Consider the following 19,201-nt stretch of genomic DNA (forward strand, 5'->3'; position numbering starts at 1 on the left):
AGACAAGGGATAAAGATGGATAAAGATCATGACTAATAAATCAAAACTACATTGAGGTTCTATCTCACCCCCGTCATAATAGCTGCTAAAGAGAGATCTGCATACCTGTGTTTATTGTGGCGCTATTCACAATAGCCAACTCATGGAATCAGCCTAGATGCCCATCAATGAATGAATGGATTAAAAAGATGGAGTGTATATACAATGGAATTTCATTCAGCCATAGAGAAGAATGAAATCATGTAATTTGCAGGAAAATGGATGGAACTAGAGACCATTATATTAAGTGATATAAGCCAGACAGAAAGATAAGTATCACATCTTTTCTCTCATTTGGGGAATGTAGGGAGGGTGGAGGACGACATGAAAGATGAAGGGCCGATTAGGGAAGAGGAAGGGGACTCAGGAGAGGGGAAAGGTGGGTTAGAGCGAGAAGTAGGAAGGGTGGGTACAATAATAGCATATTATATACATGTATGGAAAGGTCACAATGAATCCTATTAATTTCTATCATTAATATGTGTACTAATCATATTAATAGGAAGAAGAAAGATCAGAAAGTAAGAATAAACTCTAGAAAAAGAAAACAAAAACAAAAAGATCACGGCTAGTGAGTGATGCAGCTGGATGTGACCGTGAGGTTCAGGGCTGGCGCCCAGGAGGCAGCTAAGCTGCAGATGCCAGTGTGAGGCCCCGACCCGCAGAAGGGAGCAAGGCATCCCCCAGACCCAAGGCCTCATCTGCACACTATACTTGAGTCCAGCCTTCATTCTGTTCCTGACATCTCCTCCTGGTCTTATTCTACAAGTCTGTCCCCGCAAAGAACTGTTAGCACCTGTGTCAAAAGTCAAAGTCCTTATCTGAAGACAGTTTTAGATTACAACCATAGATCTATATGTGCATTTTTGGTCAAGTACTTGTGTTTATTGTGCACAAAGCTCATACTACATTTCATAACATCCAAGCTTTCTAGATGTCCTGAGATGACAGTGTATCATAAAAAGTAGAGCCAGTGAATTAGCCAACTTGTAAATTTTACATCTTTTTGTTATACCTGATGGAAAAGATGCATCCTGGACATGGAATTGTGATGCCCTGGGCAGTGAGTATCAGGACTGTCGATTAGGCTGCAGAAGAGGGGCAGAAGGAGCATGTAGGGAAAGGCCCAAGGATTTACATTTTGCTGTGACCACTGGTGTGTGCGTCTTCTGTACTGTAGGAGCACTTGCATTCACTGGGAACGTGCTTTTTAGCTAATATTTTGATAGTAGAAATCTCCAAATGAACCCTCTTAGAAACATGTTTGGAGTACTCTGTTGCTTTGTCTCATTGTAAATTGAGAATTAAGGGAATCATTATTTTAGTTGTAATTCTGCCAATATGTCTCTCTACAGGCTTGTTGCCATTTTGGTTTTCAGTTTTTGTCCCCCAAGAAAGGCAGGAACACAATTTTTCTAACAGGTTGAGTTGGTATAGTATATTCTTGGTTATTAAAGCTCCTCATGTGACTCTGGGATTTTGACTTGGTGATATTCATGGTGTATGTGTTGGATATGGAAAATGACAAACCCCCAAATAGTGGCCTGGGGAGAGGGGATGAGGGAGAAGGCAGTTGATCCTTTCCTTGATCCTTTCCCAATACATTCTTTCCCAGTGATAAGAGGCCAAAGCATTGATCCTTCCCCAAATAAATCCTTTTCCAGATACTGACCATTGACCCTAGACCCCCCACCATCTTGCCCAGTAAAACAGACCCCAAGTTCCTGAGTGCCCAAACCGACATGTTCGTTAATTAAGTCACCTCTCAGTGTAACTTGTGTAAGCACAGCTCCCCCTGGCCAGGGGCTCATTTTCCACCAGGAAAGTGGGTCCATCAGAGGTGTGACTCTGTTCCTGAGTAAAGGCTTTTGAAGATCCATGAAGTTTGCATCCGGTCTGATCCTTTTGTGCTAACAGTACGGAAAAGCACGATACACACTGTGATCTCAGTCACACAAAATGGGACCCTTGTGTGTGCACACTGGACGCATCTAACTAAGTTGCTTGTGGATGACTCTGTTCTTTGCTTGTGTTTTTCTGTTTCCTGTAATGCACACATTAACTTTCAAAAAAACAAAAGATCACCGTGGTCCCCCAAATCCCAGAATCTAGCCCTTTGATGTCTTTTGATCTCAACTCATCCCCACCCATTCATCTTGTGCTCCAGCCACAGTGGTCCTCAAATAGAGTAAGCAGACTCCAGTCTCAGGGCCTCTGCACTGCTTGGAATACTCTCATTTCTGAATATTCATGGTTTGTTCTCTCACTTCGTTCAGGTCTCAGCTCATTTGTTACATGAAGCAGCCCTTCTCTGACTACCTTATTTAAAATACTCCTCTGTCTTCTCTATTCCCTCCCCACCACTACATTTTTCTTTGCAGTGATCATTACAATCTGATAATCTTATTGTCCAGCTTAACCCACCACGAACTGGAGCTTCTCAAGGAGAAAGATGCTGATTTTGTTCCAGCTATATCCCCAGGGCCTAGAGTACGCACAGCACAGAGTGACTGCTTCATAAATCTTTGTTGAACCAATGAAGTAGTGAATGAGAGAGAAAAGCTGAAACCAGAGGTTTCTTAGACAAGACATGAGAGTGTCAGATTGGGTCATGGTTTGACCTCCTACATCTTCTCACATACGATCTTCTGTGTGGTGTTTAACCACTCTGGATCTCAGATAACCCATTTGTAAAATGGGAATGACATTGATTTGTGGAGGTTATAGTGAGGATTCAGTGACATCATGAGTGTGAAAACACCTAAAATTCCATTTGGTTCAAAACAGAATTGAATAAAAAGCCTTCAGACTGAGTTGAACAAACCAAAAACCAACCAACCAACCAACCAAACAAACAAACAAAATCCCTCAGGTCCAGGATGTCTAAGGGCAGTTTTTTTTCCAGAAGGAAGAATATGATGGTTTGGGAGAATTTAGGTGGTTTGTGAGTGTGAGTTTGAATAATTCTGAATCACACAGTAAGAAACTTTTTCTCAATCAGTTTTCAGGTTATGTTAATGAGGAAGACTCAATTTCTGCGCTGGCGTGCCTCTCCTACCTGTTGAACTTCCTGCTGTAGTGCAATACCATTGTTTGCATCTCTGTTTTTCTGGAATTTCTATCTGGGGAGAAGTGATTCTGACTTTCCACTTGCATAGCTGATGAAAGCATCCTCTTAAAATATCCTTAAGTGGGAAAGTAAGCTAAAGATCACTGGTATCAATATATTACTGATTAAGAATGGAGAAGGAAGGGGACATGGGTACAGCACTGTGAAGGTGGGGTCCACCGAGGGAGTCTGGGACAGTCAGTGTCCTCTGCCCTTGATCCTGATCTGTGGTCGAAGAAAGCAGTAAGCCCAGGGGCTGGGGCTTCCAGCACCAATCCTGGGGGGCCAGATTCCTTCCTGCATCTCATAAATTCAACTCCATTCAGAGGACAGCTGGAGGTGGGGTTTTGACAAGCAGGGGGGTGGCATAAGACACTGAAATGCCAGAAAAGGCTCTGGGGCTAGGGCTCAGGAGTGAGGCAGGTCTGGGCTGGCTCAGGGTGTCCTCTCTGAGTCCAGTGTCTATGTCCTTAAATGGGATAATAGTACGACCTATTTGTATGATTCTGAATGTGCTTAGTCTGGTGCTGGGCACATAGAAAGCCTTTGATAAACTGGAGTTGCAATTATTGTTATTTTTGTTATTATCACCATCACCACTATTATCACCATTACAGAGTCAGAGACAGAACAACAGGGAGGTGGGGGCTGAGGACAGGCAGGGAAGGTGTTTACATGCTAAGAAGTGTTGGGTGTTACAAGTTGGGTGCGGGTGTCAGGGTGGAGAAAGAGAGGAAGGGAGAGACTGACAGAGAGACATTGAGAAAGGCAGATGGAAACTGGCCCCTCCTAACCGGGTGATGAATCCCAGTGATATGAGACCGTGCCAAGTGGGAGGACCTGGGGCCCCTGGGAACAGAGGCAGCCATACTTGCCAAGCAGGGGTGAGGCCTGGGGAGGACTCCCTAGATCCTCATGCAGGCTGGACTGAGGATAAGGGCTCCTGACCTTGTGCTAACCCTGCTCCCTGACCAGCAGCGGCTCCTAGGGGAGGATGAGGGGTGGGTGCGGTGAGCTGATGCGGTCCCTCCCCTCCTGGGTGGCCATGAACTCACACAGGCACAGGGGTAAACAGGATGGAAGCCTGGGTCAGCTGCTCCCTCCCTTGGTCCTTCCCTCCCACTCTCCCCTGGGGGTGGCTGTCCCGCCCAGCTCCTCATCTCCACACCCAGCTCTCTCAGCTGAGAGCATCGTGGACACCAACTGAAATACCTTGAGGACCACTCTCAGGAGCCCGCCATTCCTTCTCGAACCTCAGAACCTCCAATTCGGCCCTATGGCTTCCGGTGTCTCTCCATGGGCTGGAAGGTGTAAGGCATCTTTAGGTGGCAGTAGGGGTGGGGGAGATGGGAGCAGTGAAGGCCAGCTGATACTGAGAAGGGCTGAGAAAGGGCACCTGCCTTTCCTCCTAGGCCTGCACGTGTCTAGGCCAGGGCCCTCCCAGGGGGCTTCCCCTCCTTGCTGGGGTCCTGCCTGGATTCCTGTCTCCCAAGTGCCCCCCACCCACCTCCAACGCCTCCAGGAGATACCAACACCTGCCTCCTTAGATGCCCCTGTCCCCACCCTGCGCCCCAAATTCCTGGGTTGGGCAACTGGAACACTCTTGTATCCGTCCCATTCCAGTTCTCCCTCCCTGTGCCCGGGCTCCCTCTCTGTTTCGACAGACTCTCAGACTCACAATTACGGCTCATTAGCCTATCGGTGGCTGGCCCCTGAGTCACCGGGGGAGGAACCCTGGCTGCCCAGCCCTGTCACCTTCTCCCAACCTACAGTATAAGGAGTAGTGACAGGGAGGAGGACTCTGGGAAGGCAGGGGAATCTGGGAAAGGAGAGAGAAGGCTGTGAACCTGGAGGGAGGGAGAACAGGAAGGCAGTGGAAGAGGAAGACAGAGGGCTCGGGCCAGAGGAGGGAAGGGGTGACAAGAAGCAGATTGGTGGGACAGAGACGCTCTGGAGAGAGAGAGAGGGAGCCGGACAGAGATGAAGTTACACGGGTCCTTGGCCTGCCTCCTGCTGGCCCTGTGCCTGGGCAGTGGGGCTGCTGGCCCACTGCAGGGTGGAGGGGAGAGCGCGGGGCAAGGGCTGGGAGACGCTATTAGCAATGGAGTTGGGGAGGCCATTGGCCAAGGAGCTAAGGAGGCAGCCAGCTCTGGAATCCAGGATGCCATTGGCCAAGGGGGTGGAGAAGTTGCCTCTAGAACCAGGGAGCTGGGGGACACTGTCAGCCACAGGCTTGGGGAAGCCGCCCGGACCCTGGAGAACACTGGGAACGAGGCCGGCAGACAGGTGGAGAACGCCATTCACCACGGAGTGGATGCGGCCCGCGGCTCTGAGGCTTGGGTGAGAGGCTGGGAGTGGGCAGCGGGCTGAGGTCCTGGGGTGACTGAGGGATGAATGGGGTTCTTATCTGTGGCTTCTGGGCAGTTTTTTGCACATTATGTACCCTTCCTCTGCGGCTATGCAGCCTCTCAACTTGGCCCCTGCTTTTTCTGGCTCCTGTCCATCTACGGCTGTTTGGTCCTCCCTCCCCCAATCAGAGTCAGAGACGGCCACACTGAGTGCAGATGTTCTGTCTTTGCAGGGAATATCTGGAGGCCATGGCATGTTAGGCCATAATCAGGGCAATTTTGGAGGCCCAGGGTCTCCCTGGGGCCAGGGACACCCCGGAGGCTCAGAAGGCAGCTTCGGAACCAACTCTCTGGGAGGGTCCTCAGGCCAGGGAGGCAGTGGAGGGTCACAAAGCTTTGGGATCGATGCTCAGGTAAAGTGACCACCCCGCCCTGCTGCCCACCCCCCCCTCCTCTGAGTCCACACTTTCCAACCTCCCTGGTTCTTCCGGATCCCACAGTCTCCCCTTCCCTGCAGGGAGCAGTGGCCCAGCCTGGCTATGGTTCAGTGAGAGGCAGCAGCCAAAATTCAGGGGTAAGAAGGAGAGTCTGGGGACAGAGCGGGCCTCTGGGTGCAAGTGACAGAAAGAGGGGGAGTGACAGAAAGGAAGGAGAGGGGGAAGGGAGGGCTGGGTGGCGGGAAGATTGACTGGGGAGAGGTGGGTACAGGAGGAGCTGGGGAGAGCAATGAGAGGGCGGAGAAGAAAGGAGGCCGAGCAGCAGGCAGCGGGTGGGGCCGGCTGGGAGAGGAGCGATGGGCACTTAGTCAGGTCGGCCCCTTCCTTCTGCAGTGCACCAACCCCCCACCCTCCGGCTCCGGTGGAAGCTCTAGCAACTCTGGGGTAAGAGGATGGGCCGCTGTGGAGGGAGGGGACACTCGGCTCCCCTTGTCCTGGCCGGAGGCAAGCAGAGGAGGAACAAATCATGGTCCCTGTCCCCACCCTCCATCCTGCCCCTCAGGGAAGCAGCAGCTCACAGTCAGGCGGTGGCGGCAGCAGCCACAGTGGCGGCAGCAGTGGTGGCAGCAGCCATGGTGGCAGCAGTGGTGGCAGCAGCCACGGTGGCAGCAGCAGTGGTGGCAGCAGCCATGGTGGCAGCAGTCACAGTGGCGGCAGCACTGGTGGCAGTAGTCACAGTGGCAGCAGCAGTGGTGGCAGCAGTCACAGTGGCAGCAGCAGTGGCAACAGTGGCAGTGGCAGCAGCTCTGGGTCCAGCCGGGTAAGTTCTGCCCCTTGTCTGAGGGCAGGGATGGGATGAGGTCCTGGTGGCGCCTGCGGAGGAGATGGGCTCTGGGTCCCCTGGAAGCCACCACAGCTCAGGGGTGGGTGGCATCACGGGCAGTCACCATCCTGGGGCTCCCCCACCTTCCCAGTCCAACCACAGGGCTCCTCACTCAGGCACGTCCGGTTTACCCAAAAGCTGCCCTGTCTACTCCTACCTACTCTACTTCCTTCCCTCCCACCCTACCACAGCAGGGAAGTCCTACCTCCTGTCTAACCTCTATTCCTTGCCCACTGGGCAAGTCTGAGTGGAGCTGGCAGTGGGGGAGGGAAGAAAAGAGGTGGTCACAGAAAAATACGATAGTTGTTTGGGAAGCTCTCAGAACACGTGAGGACGTGCACAGGGCTGTGGTGTAGACGGCACTAATAACTGTGGCCACAGGTGGGGCTCCCGCATGGTGCACGAGAGGCCAGGAGGGGTCTGCCTTAGATGAGGGGCCTGGAGACAGGGGGCAGCACAGGCTCCTTGGGGGTTTGGGAAGGGTGTCAGGCCAGAGAAGGTCAGAAATTACGACAAACCCAAATAGCGAGCTGCCTTAACTTGCTGCCCCTTATATCTCTCCCTCTCCCCTGGCTAGGAACGACAGCCAGAAAACTCCAGGGAACTGGATCAAAGCTTTTCAGTGTCCAAGGTAAGGACAAGTCCCATTTCCTTCCTGGGTTCCAAGGGGAAGGGCTGGGGCAGAAGGAGCCCACCTGCCCCCTGGTGGCTGGATGGCGGCTCCTGGTGGCTGGTGGGTGGGGGCGGGGCAACAGCTCAGACTCCCCAAATCATCTCCGGCTTCCAAATACACACCTGGTCTTCTCCGTGCTCAGAACAACTTCCCTCAGTGACCAACTGGCTAAAGACTGGGGAGAGATGGGTACCGGAGCCCATCTCTGCACCACAGCCCTGTCCACGTCCTCACGTGTTCTGAAGGAAGGGTGAAGTCTCACGGGAGGGTGTTTCTCAAAAATCCATAAAATGACTGGATCCCCCTGGTCCCTCTGCCAGGCCGAGTCAGCCAGCGTGTGACCCCTGCTTTTCCTTGCAGGGATCCGACTCTGGCCCTTCCTCAGGCAGCAGCAGTGGTGGCAGTGGTGGATACAAGCCCGAGGTCAGTGGCTGGGGAGTCACCTGGGCACAAATCTCCCTCAAACTGTGGGGAGAAAAACAAGAGCGGTCAGCCCTTGAGGGCTGAGGAGGGCCAGTTAAAAGCCCCATTTTGGGGCTGGTGGTTGGGAGGGGACAGAAAGTCTTCCCTTTCTCCCACAGTGTGACAACCCAGGGAATGAAGCCCGACAGGCCGGAGGATCCGGGAGTCAGGTGAGAGACAAACCTGTCACTATGCCAGCTCTCAGGCGTCCACTGGGCTCAGCCCTATTCCCTTCAACCTGTCTCGGGGGGACTGACAATTTAGGTGGAAGAGACTGAAGGCAGATTCTTAGTCATACCAAGAGCCTCCAGGGTCAGAGTTTGCGGTGACTCTTTTGTGATACACCTCACTGAACACCGCAGATGGGTCGTGGGGCACGCCATGTGAACCCGTGTTTGAGAAACAGAATCATTTCATTGTCCCATCCCCGGCCAGGGAGCAGAATGCAGTGAACTCTGGCAGGGAAGTTTCCTGGAGAACACACTTCCTCCTAGTTGTTCTGGGAATCTGGACATTAGGGACAGCAGAGTGTGAGGCATGCACACCTAGAGCCCTTGTGCAAAGGTGGGTCCTGACTCTACAGGTCCGGGTGGGGCTGAGCTTCTGCAGTTCTCACCAGCTCCTAGGGAGGCTGCCCTGTGGGGCCATGCATTGGTGGCAGCGAGGAACAAGGCCAGGAGGGAGAGGATGGGGTGGTTGGGCGGCCCTTAGATAAACTGGCTCTCTGAGAGCTCCTCAGGTATTAGGATGCTAGCAGCCCCCACCCTTTTTGGGGTACTAGAGATTAGATCAGGGGTGCTCTACATCCTACAAAAAGCTACAAAAGATAAGCCCTTTTTATCTTTTGACACACGGTCTCCCTAAGTTGCTCAGGCTGACCTTGAACTTGTGATCTTCCTGTCTCAGCCTCCTGAGGCTCTGGGATTACAGGTGTGCATGAATCTGCCCAGCAGGGTGCTAACCTTGCGTTGGTTTACAAGTTTAACATTTTTTTCACTCAGTTTGTAACTCTTTTTTCTAGTTTTTTATACCCCAATGTCTTAAGGACATCGAGAGTCAAAAATCTCCCTGTTTTCCTCTGTGGTTTCTGCCCTTGGTGTACAGCTTTACAGGCCAACTCTTTTCCAGTATCATCAATACTTATATGATTTCATTTTTCCCAGTGTAACTCTTTAGTCCCCCTGAACTTTACTTTGCCTCTAGTTGCTCTAGCCCCACCCTCAGCCCAGCCAGACAGGTTCGCTGATTGGAGCTGGGTGGTCCTTCTTGAGGGGCAAGCAAGCCGACAGCAGAAGGGAGGAAACGGATGAGTGTGACTGATGTTTCCACCACTAGCTACCTGATATTTCCAGCCTCAAGTGTCACATCATTTCCACTGCTGATTTCAGATGCCACTAATAAATACCTTCACTTTGGGGGGAGCTCCGGGGAGTTCTGATATGCTGAATAGATTCATCCGTCCTGGCGCGGGAAACCACACAGCTTTCCTTACAGTAGCTTATGGCCCGTGACTGTCTTTCAGCACCAGTCTCCTGCCACCACTGACCTTTTCCAGTGTTTTTTCTACCTGCTCCTAAACCTTTATCCTTCCAAATTAATTTTAAAATTATTTTGACAACTTCCCAAGGACTTTTAGAGGAATCACATTGTCAACACATATGTTTTTCAAGATGGCCCCAGGATCTGGAACAGGGCTCTGCATCTCACTGTCTTATCCTCTGGGGCTTCAGTGGAGTACAGGGAGGGCCCAGCCGTTCCAGGAACATCAGGGTAGAGAGGTGGCGGCCTTGAATGTAGCGGCTGAGTCCCTAGTAAACGGGGTGAATGAAGGTCAGCTCTCTGCAGCAATGTGAGCAGAGCCGGCCTTTCACAGCCGGGTTTACGTGTTAGCTCTGGGAACGAGGAAGTGACAATGGAGGAACCTACCTCTAATTTGGGAGGAGACTAAGGGCTCTGTTGGGCCACCTGGGCTCCCACTGGCTTGCCAGCTGGCATCCCCTTTCTTCCCAGTGCAGACATTAGCCCAGCTGGGGTCCTCCGGTTTGAGTCAATTCAGTCCAACAACCTGGCTTGTTCCTGCTTTGAAGCCAGGGGAGAAATGAGACCCTCCCTGTTGCATTCTGGGCAGCTTGCAGAAGCGAATAGGAACAGAGAGGGTGATGTTATCCATAAACACCATAAGTGAGCAGTGACTTGGTCCCTCATGGGAGGAGGCTGAACAGGATCTTCCAGGGAAGATGGAGTTCCATGGAGAGAAGGAGCTCGTTCTTGGGGTCCTGGGAAGTCTTCTGTCATGCTCGTGTCTTAGTCCCCTGATTCCTGAAATCTGTTACCTGCACCCTGCTGTTCTGCCTCTCCTCCCCACTGACTTCTCCACGTTCTGTCCCCCTAGGAAAGCAGAGAGAGCAGTCACCTCCTTGGGGAGTCAAATCATCAGGTGAGCCAGGGGGGCAGCCAGGGCTGGCTTTAGCAGAAGGAATGGTGGGGCATGGGACAGAATGCCAAGGACCTGGGGAAAGAAACAAAAATGTCAGTTTCTTCTTGTAAACTGCTTTGAAACTGTGTCGGTTGACCACTGGGAGACCAAAATGGCAGATTTTTTCTCCATCCCCCGCCTTCATTCACTCATCCCCTCCCTTCCTCCCAACTGGGATCAGAGCCTTCGTACTTTTGCAAGGAGAAAACATACATAAAGTAACAGAAGAATGGCCAAGGAGTCATTGTTTAAAATGATATTTAAGAGGTCAGTGTGAAGAAGTGGAAAGCTGTTGAACTTTGGGTTAGAAATGGGGGGTACACATGTCAACTCTGCATCCTCAGGCAAGCCAGTTAACCTCTCTGAGCTGAGGTTTCTTTGACTGAAAAGGGGATGGTGAAGTCTGACTCGCTCACCTCCCACAGTTTTTATAGAGCTTTCTGTATCATAAGCAGACCAAGGTAGTACAGAATCCAGACAGGGAGACAGATCCTGAGGCCAGCTGCTGGACACCTCTTGAATTTCAGTTTCCTCGTCTGCAAAATGGACTCAGCTTCTGCATAGGAATACGGCTGGATAAGGCACAGAGATTGGTGCATGCCGGGACCACACCTTAGCTGCTCTTGTTATGGGTGTGTTTTGGGATAGGAGAGTGTGGAGGCAAGAGTGTGAATCTGATTCCACGACCTGGGTAGGGCTATCTAGAATCATCCTAGGAGGGCTTTTTGAGGTGGGACTTTTAGGCACCATGTAATGAAGAAAAGCAGGTCAGTTTCCAGAGAGGAGCAGAGAAGTGTGAGCAATGGTGGAGACTGGGCCTGTGCAGGTGGGCAGATGCATGTCCAACAGAATGTGGGAGCCTTATACTGAGCAGTCCCTTTCTCCCACCCAGGGGCAAGGGTCCAGTGGGGACAGTGGAAGAGGTGATGCTGTCAGTGGTCTCAATACCGTGGTGAGGAGGCACTCCTTCGCCTTGGGCTTGGAACATGCTGTCAAGCACTCTTTGCCTCCCCTCTTGATACCCCATCTCCTGCCCCTGCCTCTTGTTCACAAAGTGACTTCTTGATCTCATCCCATTTCTCATTGGTTCCTTAGAACTCTCAGACATCTCCTGGGCTCTTCAATTTCGACACTTTCTGGAAGGTGAGTTCTGTAAGATCACTCTGCCCTGCCCCTTGGTCCTACAGTGTAAAATCCTCTTTCTATACCAACAGTCAACAGAAGTCCTTGACTTCTCCTGGTCTGAAGCCCTGAGCCCAGTACATCCTGACGTGATTTGGATATTCCTTTTGTTTTCTTTGCAGAATTTTAAATCCAAAATGGGTTTCATTAACTGGGATGCCATAGAAAAGGTAAGTTCTGGCGGGTCTTGCAGTCCTGATCTTAGTGGGAGGGGAATATAGGGAAGAAGCGAAACCTTTGCTTGTTGAGCCAGGGGAACAAAAATGATGGCCACTAAGAAGGTATTCAGGCAGGGCGAAAACCCAAACCCAACCCACCAACAAAACTTGGGGAGGGCCAGCAGAGACATGAAAAGACAGGGAGAATATGGACACTATGGAGTCGGGAAGAAGGCATGGAATGAGCCTCTTTAAGGCCTCAACATGTAGACCTGACCCAGTTCTGAACCTCAGGTTCCCCTCTAGAGCTGGAAGGAAGTTTAAGGAAAAGGAAGGTTAAGGAAAAGGAAGTAGGCCTGATCATAAGGCACAGATCGCATGGGAGTCAAGTAGCCCTAAAAGGCTCGTGGGACTGACACACCCACAGGAAAAAAGGCAAAGGAAATAAACAGCTGCCCAGTGCCTGATGGGTGACAGGCATTAGTCTGGATCCTGTGCGTATGTAACCTTAGAAGATAGTTGGCACCTAGATCCTCTCTCTCCTTCCTTCCTTCCCACCCCTCCCTCTTGGAGGCGAACCTCCTGGCCAGGCCGATTTGACACCAGAATAGCAGTGTGGGGGTGCTGGACGGGAAGAGAGGGGACGCAGGGGCAATGAACAATCCAGACACACTCCCCAGGCAGAAGCTGTGACTTGGTGGCCCATTGCTGTGATTTGTTTGAGCCACTCTTTTGGATTGTGTTAAAGAATGTGAATTAGAGAGCTAGGGATGAGGCTCAGTGGAAGAATGCTTGCCTGCCTTGCATAGGCCCTGGGTTGGATTCCCAGCTCCATTAAAAAAGAATGGCTGGGCTCAGTGGCTCACATGTGTAATTCCAGTGTCTTGGGAGCCTGAAGCAGGAGGATTGCAAGTTCAAAGCCAGCCTCAGCAACCTAGCGAGACCCTAAGCAACTTAGGGAGACCCTGTCTCACTAAAAAATAAAATAAGGGCTGGGGATGTGGCTCAGAGGTTAAGTGCTCCTGGGTTCAATCCCTGGTTCAAAATGAAAAAAAAAAAAAAAGAGTTAGTTTCCAACATTTAAAAGTTGAGACTTCATTTATTGATTTGGGTTTCTGTCCTCTCTTGAAAAATGTGGTAACCCGGGGCCTCCTTTTCCCTGGGGCAGTAAATGACAGGTGGGGGCTGAGGAGCAGCTACTTTTTGCCCTGGGCTCTTGATCTTCATGGGTGACACTACCCATTCCACTGACTGGCCTGGGAGCATGAGGTTCTGAGCCCTTGTGTAAAAGGGTAAAGCCTCGGACCCCTGCCTTCCCAGGACTTGTGGTTTTTCTGGGAGAAAGGGGTGGTGATAGATAGAATGACCCAAACCCGGGAAGGGTGACTCTGCTCTCTTGGGAATGAGGCGGAGTATGAGAGAGGAGAGGGCAAAAGGTCTCTGCTCCAGGAAATTTCTGGTTTGAATGAACAAAATAAATTCTCTAATTTATAGAGAACAGTTTCTTGTAGGGGAAAGACTCCTTGCTGTGGTGCTTAGGGGCTGATGGGAGAGCCAGGGGACACATCACACTTCTCACAGGACCAGGACAGACTGCCAAGCATTTTTGTCCATTTATGGGGCAGCGAGAACATGATCACAGTTAGGCAGGATGGCAAGGGCCAGTCTCCTGGAGAGGCAGGTCCTGCAGGAAGAGGGACAACAGGGCAGAGAAGGTGTGGAGCGTGGTCCTCCTTCACAGTGAGGACAGGGGAGCTGAGGATGTCCCCAGAGTGAGCAGTAAAAACAGAGGAGCCCCATGTAGTGCTCCAGGTGAGGCGTGAGGGTTCTCAGGCCAAGCTGCGCTATCTGGATTTGCCTATTTGACAGTGGCAGACTAAAAGGTCCCTAGAGATTTCTGGAACATGCTCCATGCTACCCTGCCTTGGCCCATGCCCCCTAATTCGTATTCCTCAAGCTCCCTCTTAGAACCTATTTCTTTGCCCAGGACCAGAGGAGCTTTCGCATCCCGTGACCTCCAGACAAGGAGCTACCAGCTGGATGGGAGCCCCCGCTCCCTTCCTAAACACCGCTCCCTCATCCCCAGTCTAGACCCTCACCCTTGAAATAAACCATAGCTGCCCCCCACTCTGGTCTCTGGTGCTTTCTTCCGTCTCCACTGTTGTCTGGGGCTGGGGAGGGGGGTGCACACCCACAGCTTTGGGAGATGCCAGGAGGTGGCACTGCAGGCAAGAAGGGGTTGTAGGGGCAGGTCCTGGTCCCGAGGTTCATCTACAATTATGTTGTACCCCAAACCTGGGAGGGGTGTGGGGAGAGAGACTAGAGGCTCTGTGTTAGGGGAGGGCAGGTGGGTTCATGGCTCAGAGATCTAACTTCTCTCTCCCTCCGTTTCCAAAACAGTTTCTGGTGTCCTTAGACTCCCAGAGTCCCCTCCAAATCTTAGTCACAGTGAGGTTCTGAAGGCTGAGAAGGGTCAGGAGCCCGAGTCAGGGCTTAGGTGAGCAGGATGGGGCACCCTGCTAACCTGCTCCCCACCTTTCATCCACAGGGCCGAGTCCCGTCCCCCAGCACCCGAGCCCTCCTCTACTTCCGCCGCCTCTGGGAGGTAGGAGAATTCCCACGTTCTGAAGAACTGGGGATCACGGTCATCATGCCCTTCCCCATGCCTCCCTCAAGGCAGTTACCCTCAGTTCCTGCCCACTTGTCCCCAAACTGCCTTTCTTTTCATTTTTGAGATGGGTCATCTCACCCAAATCTTGTCACCAATGCCATCTCAAAATGACCACCCACAATCTCCTACAAGCTTATCTTCACTAAGTTGCACCCAGCCTCTCCAGTCCATTCCAAGGCCACCTGGAAATCTGCCCATTTGCTGCCACTTCCCACCCTCTGGGTATTGCCCCCCACCCCACCCCAAGCCTCTCTCATGGCTCCTTCTCCCTCCAGAATTTCAAACAGAGAACTCCTTTCTTCAACTGGAAAGAAATTACCGAGGTAAGGGGGGCAGAAGTTCTCTTTTCAAGGTGAGGAAGCTCAGCTCTAGGGGACCTCAGGAGCTTGGGGCCTTTGGCAGGTGGCATGCTGATGTGGCTGTCCCAGTTTCTTCCCCTCCCTGCCGAGGGAGGGTGCCTCCTTCCTTCCCCACCCTCCTGAATTTATGCAACCTTGAGTGGGGGTGGGGTGGGAGAGAAGCCTTGCATCACTGAAGGAGCAGGGTGGGAGGGCCTCCCTGGGATAAAAGCCCAGGCTCCAAGGCTGAGGCCTCCAGAGGCACAGAATCATGAAGCTAGCCACTGTCTCTGTCCTGCTGCTGATCCTGCTGGGCTTGGCCTGGCTCAGAGGGAGCCACAGCTGGGTAGGTATTTCAGGGTGAGCAGGTGCAGGGAGACCATGAGGTGGGATCTGGGGCTGGGGTCAACTGTCGGTGCCAAAAAGTGGCACTGGGGAAGAAAGACTAGGGAAAACTGGAGGGAGAATGAGAGTACGGGGATCAGATCAGGTTCAAGTGTGTGCAGGTGCAGGATGTCTGAATATCTGAATCTTGGGGAGGATGAGCAGGACCTTTGGGGCCTGTAGAACTCCACACCTTGGTTCTGCATGGCCATTGGCCTTTGGGAATTAGAACCTTTGGGCCCCAAGGCAAAGGTCGTCCACCTGGGCCAGGCAGGTGAGACTCTACAGGTGGGTTAGGGCCCTCGGTTGAATGTTGTTATGCATGCAGGTAGGGCCACTGTTGCTATGTCATCTGATTTTTTGAGAAAATCTAGAAATATGATTTTTAATTGTTTGCAACTAGTCTTTTTTTTTTTTTTTTTTTTTTTTAATGAGCCCTAGCAAAAAATGTCTGAAAGCCTATGGACAACCAGTTTGTGACCTCAGTGTCACAGAGCAAAGAGTGGGGTTAAGAATTCAGGTCAGGTGTGAATGAGGCAGAATTAGGTTAGACAGGACTTCCTGGTATTGTTCCCCGCTTTTTTGACTAGGAGCTAACCTAATTGTTTAGCTTCAGTAATAATAACTGGTCCTTCCAAGGACCTTGCAGGGAAGAGCATTGGTGTGGGGATTAAAGGGCCTATAAGGGAGTAGCAGGGGTTGGTGTAGACAATTTTTTGGTAGGCTGTGGCTAAGGGATCTGGGTCTGCCCCAGAGGAGCCTGTGTGGACTCAATTCTTGCCATTCTAGTGCATTCTTGGGCCAGAGTTGCCAGTGCTCCCAGTGTGTGGGTGGGTGTGGTATTGCCCAACCTGACTCTCCACCATCACTCCCCAACCCTGAGTGTGGATATCTATGTCCTACATCTATCTGGGCCACTGGCTTAGGATGGAGGGGTGGGTTGGGTGAGATGGGGCTCCAAGAGGAGGGCAGGGCTTAGGCAGCAGGATGAGAGAGCCCTGGAAGCCCAGCAAGGCTGAAGGACCATGGAGATGCTACTGTGGCTTCTTTCTCCCTCCCAGGATGCAGACGTGTATACATTACAGAAGAGGGCTGGCGGTGCTGATCAGGTGGGTGTCTTTGTCCTCAGACTCCCCTGGAAGGCCCTTGGTCCCTCTCAGCCCTATTCCTGAGTCTGGCCCATCTGAAATTCTCTTTTACTCCCCCCACCCAATAGTTTCCTCAGCCTGGCTCAGGAAGGCAAGAGGTGCCAGCCGTAACTTCCAAGGCAAGACATCTGCCCCCTGATGGCTTGATTTAGACTCTACTTCTTCCATGGTCTCCGACCCTCACATCCCAAGTCACACATGAGGAGTTGGGAGAAGTACCAGGGAGGGAGGAGGCAGGCCCTTTGGGCTAGAGAGTGCAGTGGGGCAAGGGCTGGGCTCTGGCTGGCCGGAGCTGTCTATGAAACCTGTCACAGAGGGGAGAAAGCAGGCTTCAGGAAACATCCAGCCGGGGCAGGGCCTTGGGGGCTTCTTCCAGAGCAAAAAGTCTTCATCCTTCTCCTTCCCTCCCACACCCCACTCCTGTCCCCGCACGCTCTTGCTCCCACAGAACTACAATTACAACCAGCAAGCATATCCCACGGCCTACTACGGGCAGGTCAAGACCCCTGCTAAGGTGAGACTTGCCACTGCCCTGATTTCTCATGGTGGGGGTGTCTCTGCAGTGGGGAGAGGCAGGGGCATTCACTGTAGGGCCCACCCTGTTCACTTTGACAAACAGGCCTCCATGTCCCTTCATGAGGGAGACTCAGGTGCCCTGAGAGCAGTTTGGAAGTGGGGGGCAGAGGGAGTGGTCAGCATTCCTCACAGTTATGGTCTCAGAGGAGGTTCAAAGGGGGCAGTTAGAGCAACAGAGAAAACTGGGAAGGATCTGAAGATCCTTTCGGAGACAGAATGTGGCTCTAACAAATTATGTCCCTCCAGGACAAACACACAGGTGGCTTTTCTTTCTTTGTAGTGCTTGCTCTGTGTCAACTTCTTGTTTGAGTGTGTGTGTGTGTGTGTGTGTGTGTGTGTGTGTATTTGTGTGTGTGTGTATGAGCGGGTAGGAGAGCAGACTGGCACTTTGGGGTAGCTAGCCCAGGAGCTCTTGGTGGGAAACCAAATCCTCCATGCCTTGAAGGAAATAAAAGAAAAAAAAATACTTAAGAGGTTTTTTTTTGCTTAGCTGTAAGGAAAGCAATCTTACGACAGTAGGAAAAGAATATACTAGATACTAATTAGTCTGGCAAAGAAAAATAGGTCAGAGATTGTTCTCTCCATATCTCCAAACAATAAAGCCCTTGTCCCTCCTGTGGTCCTGGTGTCCTCAGGGGCCATATATGAATGGTGCTTTCCTAGTGTCCTCGGGACATCATGGCTCTGTATAGACTTAGGGTGATAAGTCCACTGTGGGAACAAAACCATAGACTCAATGTCCAGTCAGACTGAAGGTCCTTGGTGATAATCCTGGCTTGTGCCTGCCCCTGCCATTGGGCTCTTGGTGATTCCTGAGGACAAAGCAGTGTAGACGCCACTGTAGCCCCATGTCACCTCCTCTGATCTTCTCTTTCCAGGGAGGAGCCACGATTTATTCTTCGGTGAGTAGGGGGACAGAGAGAATCAGGGTCCAGACAGAAGGGGCCTGAGGCCAGAGAGAGTGGAGGGGACAGTGCAGTGTGCACTCAGCCGCTCTCCTCATCCTTCAGGCTTCCCGGGTGCGCCCTGGCCTGCTGCAGTGGGTGAAGTTTTGGTAGGTAAGTGTCGAGCACAAGGCGGCCTCCTCCGAGCTGAGGCAGGGTCACCTCTGGGGCAGGCTGGGGTCTTGACAGCTCCTGGAACCTCAGTCAGCTACCTGAAGTCAGGTTTCCTCTGGGTGGATGCTGTAAGGAGCTTCAGGAGATGCAGACGCCACTGTGGGGTGTGGAAAGAAAATCACTGAGGACACAGGAGAGTACCTGTGAGTGCCGAATGAGGGGCTGGAGAGAGCGGGCACAGCACAGCGAGGACAGGGAACAGGGTCACAACTGACCAGGGAACTGTGGGTAGAAGTTCCCAGGTGGGACAAAGTGAGGCTCCAGGGGGGAAGCTGTTATTGGTGGAGCCACAAAATTTGTTTTAGGTAGGAGCTAAACGTGAGGGAGCTGCAGGCGGAAGAGGCAGGGCAGCAATGAAGCCGTTGAGCCCGGAGCCAGAGGAAAGCATATCAGCCTCAACGGATTCAGGGGGATCACATTGGATCATTTGATCTTTTTTTCCCCCTAGAAAACCACTTTGAGTCACGACTGAGACCTATACACACCTGTCAGCAAGGAGTCTGACTGAGCTGCTCTCCAGCTGTCCCAGCCTGAGCCGCCCTGGCCTGGGTGCTGACCCCCGTCTTCTGGGCCGGACCTGGCTCACCTGTTCCTTGTTTCTTCCCACTCCACCATGGTGTCTCCGTCACCACCAGCCTCATGGGAGAAACCAGATGCTTTCTTCATTTGCTCCATTTGTGACATGAAATCACCGTGACAATTTTGCAGGGGGAATTTTCTACTCTTGGGTTTCTCTGTGAAAATAAACCACGAATCTGGTTTCCCTGAGACTTTCTCAAGTTGTATTCTTTACCACAACATCATGGCCTGAATCTAGGAGGATGGGAATGATTTAGGGTCAGATGATCTGCTTTCCTGCTTAGAGTAGTATCCAACATGGTGTGCTGAGAGATAAGACCTGGGTTTTAGTCCCGACTTGATACAAAGCAGCTAGCTGATTACATCATGCCTGTTTCCCCATCTATCAAAACAAAACAAAACAAAAAAACTTTGACCAACCTATATCTGAATACCATGCTTACTTTATTTGAAGCAGTCACAGGTGTTAATTGTGGAGCAGACTGAACAAATGTTAGCTGCAGGGTGGGCTGAACACTCGACCCTCTCTGTCTGGTTCCTTATCGCTTGTTTGCCTCAAGTCTGAACACTCAACCCCACTCAAGCCGGAACACTCAATCCTACCCGTTTGGTGCAGTGGA

General features: G+C 51.8%; 1 protein-coding gene across 2 annotated transcripts; it reads left to right on the forward strand.

The window, feature by feature from the left end:
• Window positions 1–4,966: 4,966 nt before the first annotated feature.
• On the forward strand, window positions 4,967–18,724 carry Dmkn (dermokine). 2 transcript variants are annotated; one of them, XM_077793153.1, is made up of 19 exons: window positions 4,967–5,488; window positions 5,730–5,909; window positions 6,014–6,070; window positions 6,327–6,377; window positions 6,496–6,753; window positions 7,394–7,447; window positions 7,850–7,912; window positions 8,071–8,121; window positions 10,344–10,388; window positions 11,320–11,379; window positions 11,523–11,570; window positions 11,732–11,779; window positions 14,316–14,372; window positions 14,714–14,761; window positions 16,222–16,269; window positions 16,757–16,822; window positions 17,763–17,786; window positions 17,895–17,942; window positions 18,451–18,724. In XM_077793153.1, exons 1-18 carry the CDS (start codon window positions 5,129–5,131, stop codon window positions 17,940–17,942), a joined length of 1,566 nt encoding a protein of 521 aa, XP_077649279.1. In that variant the 5' UTR covers window positions 4,967–5,128; the 3' UTR covers window positions 18,451–18,724. The 2 variants fall into 2 exon arrangements, with proteins under 2 accessions (XP_077649279.1, XP_077649280.1); XM_077793154.1 differs by lacking the exons at window positions 14,316–14,372; window positions 14,714–14,761; window positions 16,222–16,269; ... (2 more) ...; window positions 17,895–17,942; window positions 18,451–18,724 and adding an exon at window positions 13,755–13,852.
• The last annotated feature ends 477 nt before the right edge of the window (window positions 18,725–19,201 follow it).

This window comes from Urocitellus parryii, chromosome 15, assembly GCF_045843805.1.
Source record: "Urocitellus parryii isolate mUroPar1 chromosome 15, mUroPar1.hap1, whole genome shotgun sequence".
Lineage (NCBI taxonomy): Eukaryota > Metazoa > Chordata > Mammalia > Rodentia > Sciuridae > Urocitellus > Urocitellus parryii.

Coding starts and splice junctions, on each gene's coding strand:
- Dmkn (XM_077793153.1), top strand. CDS start 5,129: ATGAAGTTACACGGGTCCTTGGCCTGCCTCCTGCTGGCCCTGTGCCTG. Junction 11,380..11,522: donor TCAGTGGTCTCAATACCGTG/GTGAGGAGGCAC, acceptor TTGGTTCCTTAG/AACTCTCAGACATCTCCTGG. Junction 11,571..11,731: donor ATTTCGACACTTTCTGGAAG/GTGAGTTCTGTA, acceptor TTTTCTTTGCAG/AATTTTAAATCCAAAATGGG.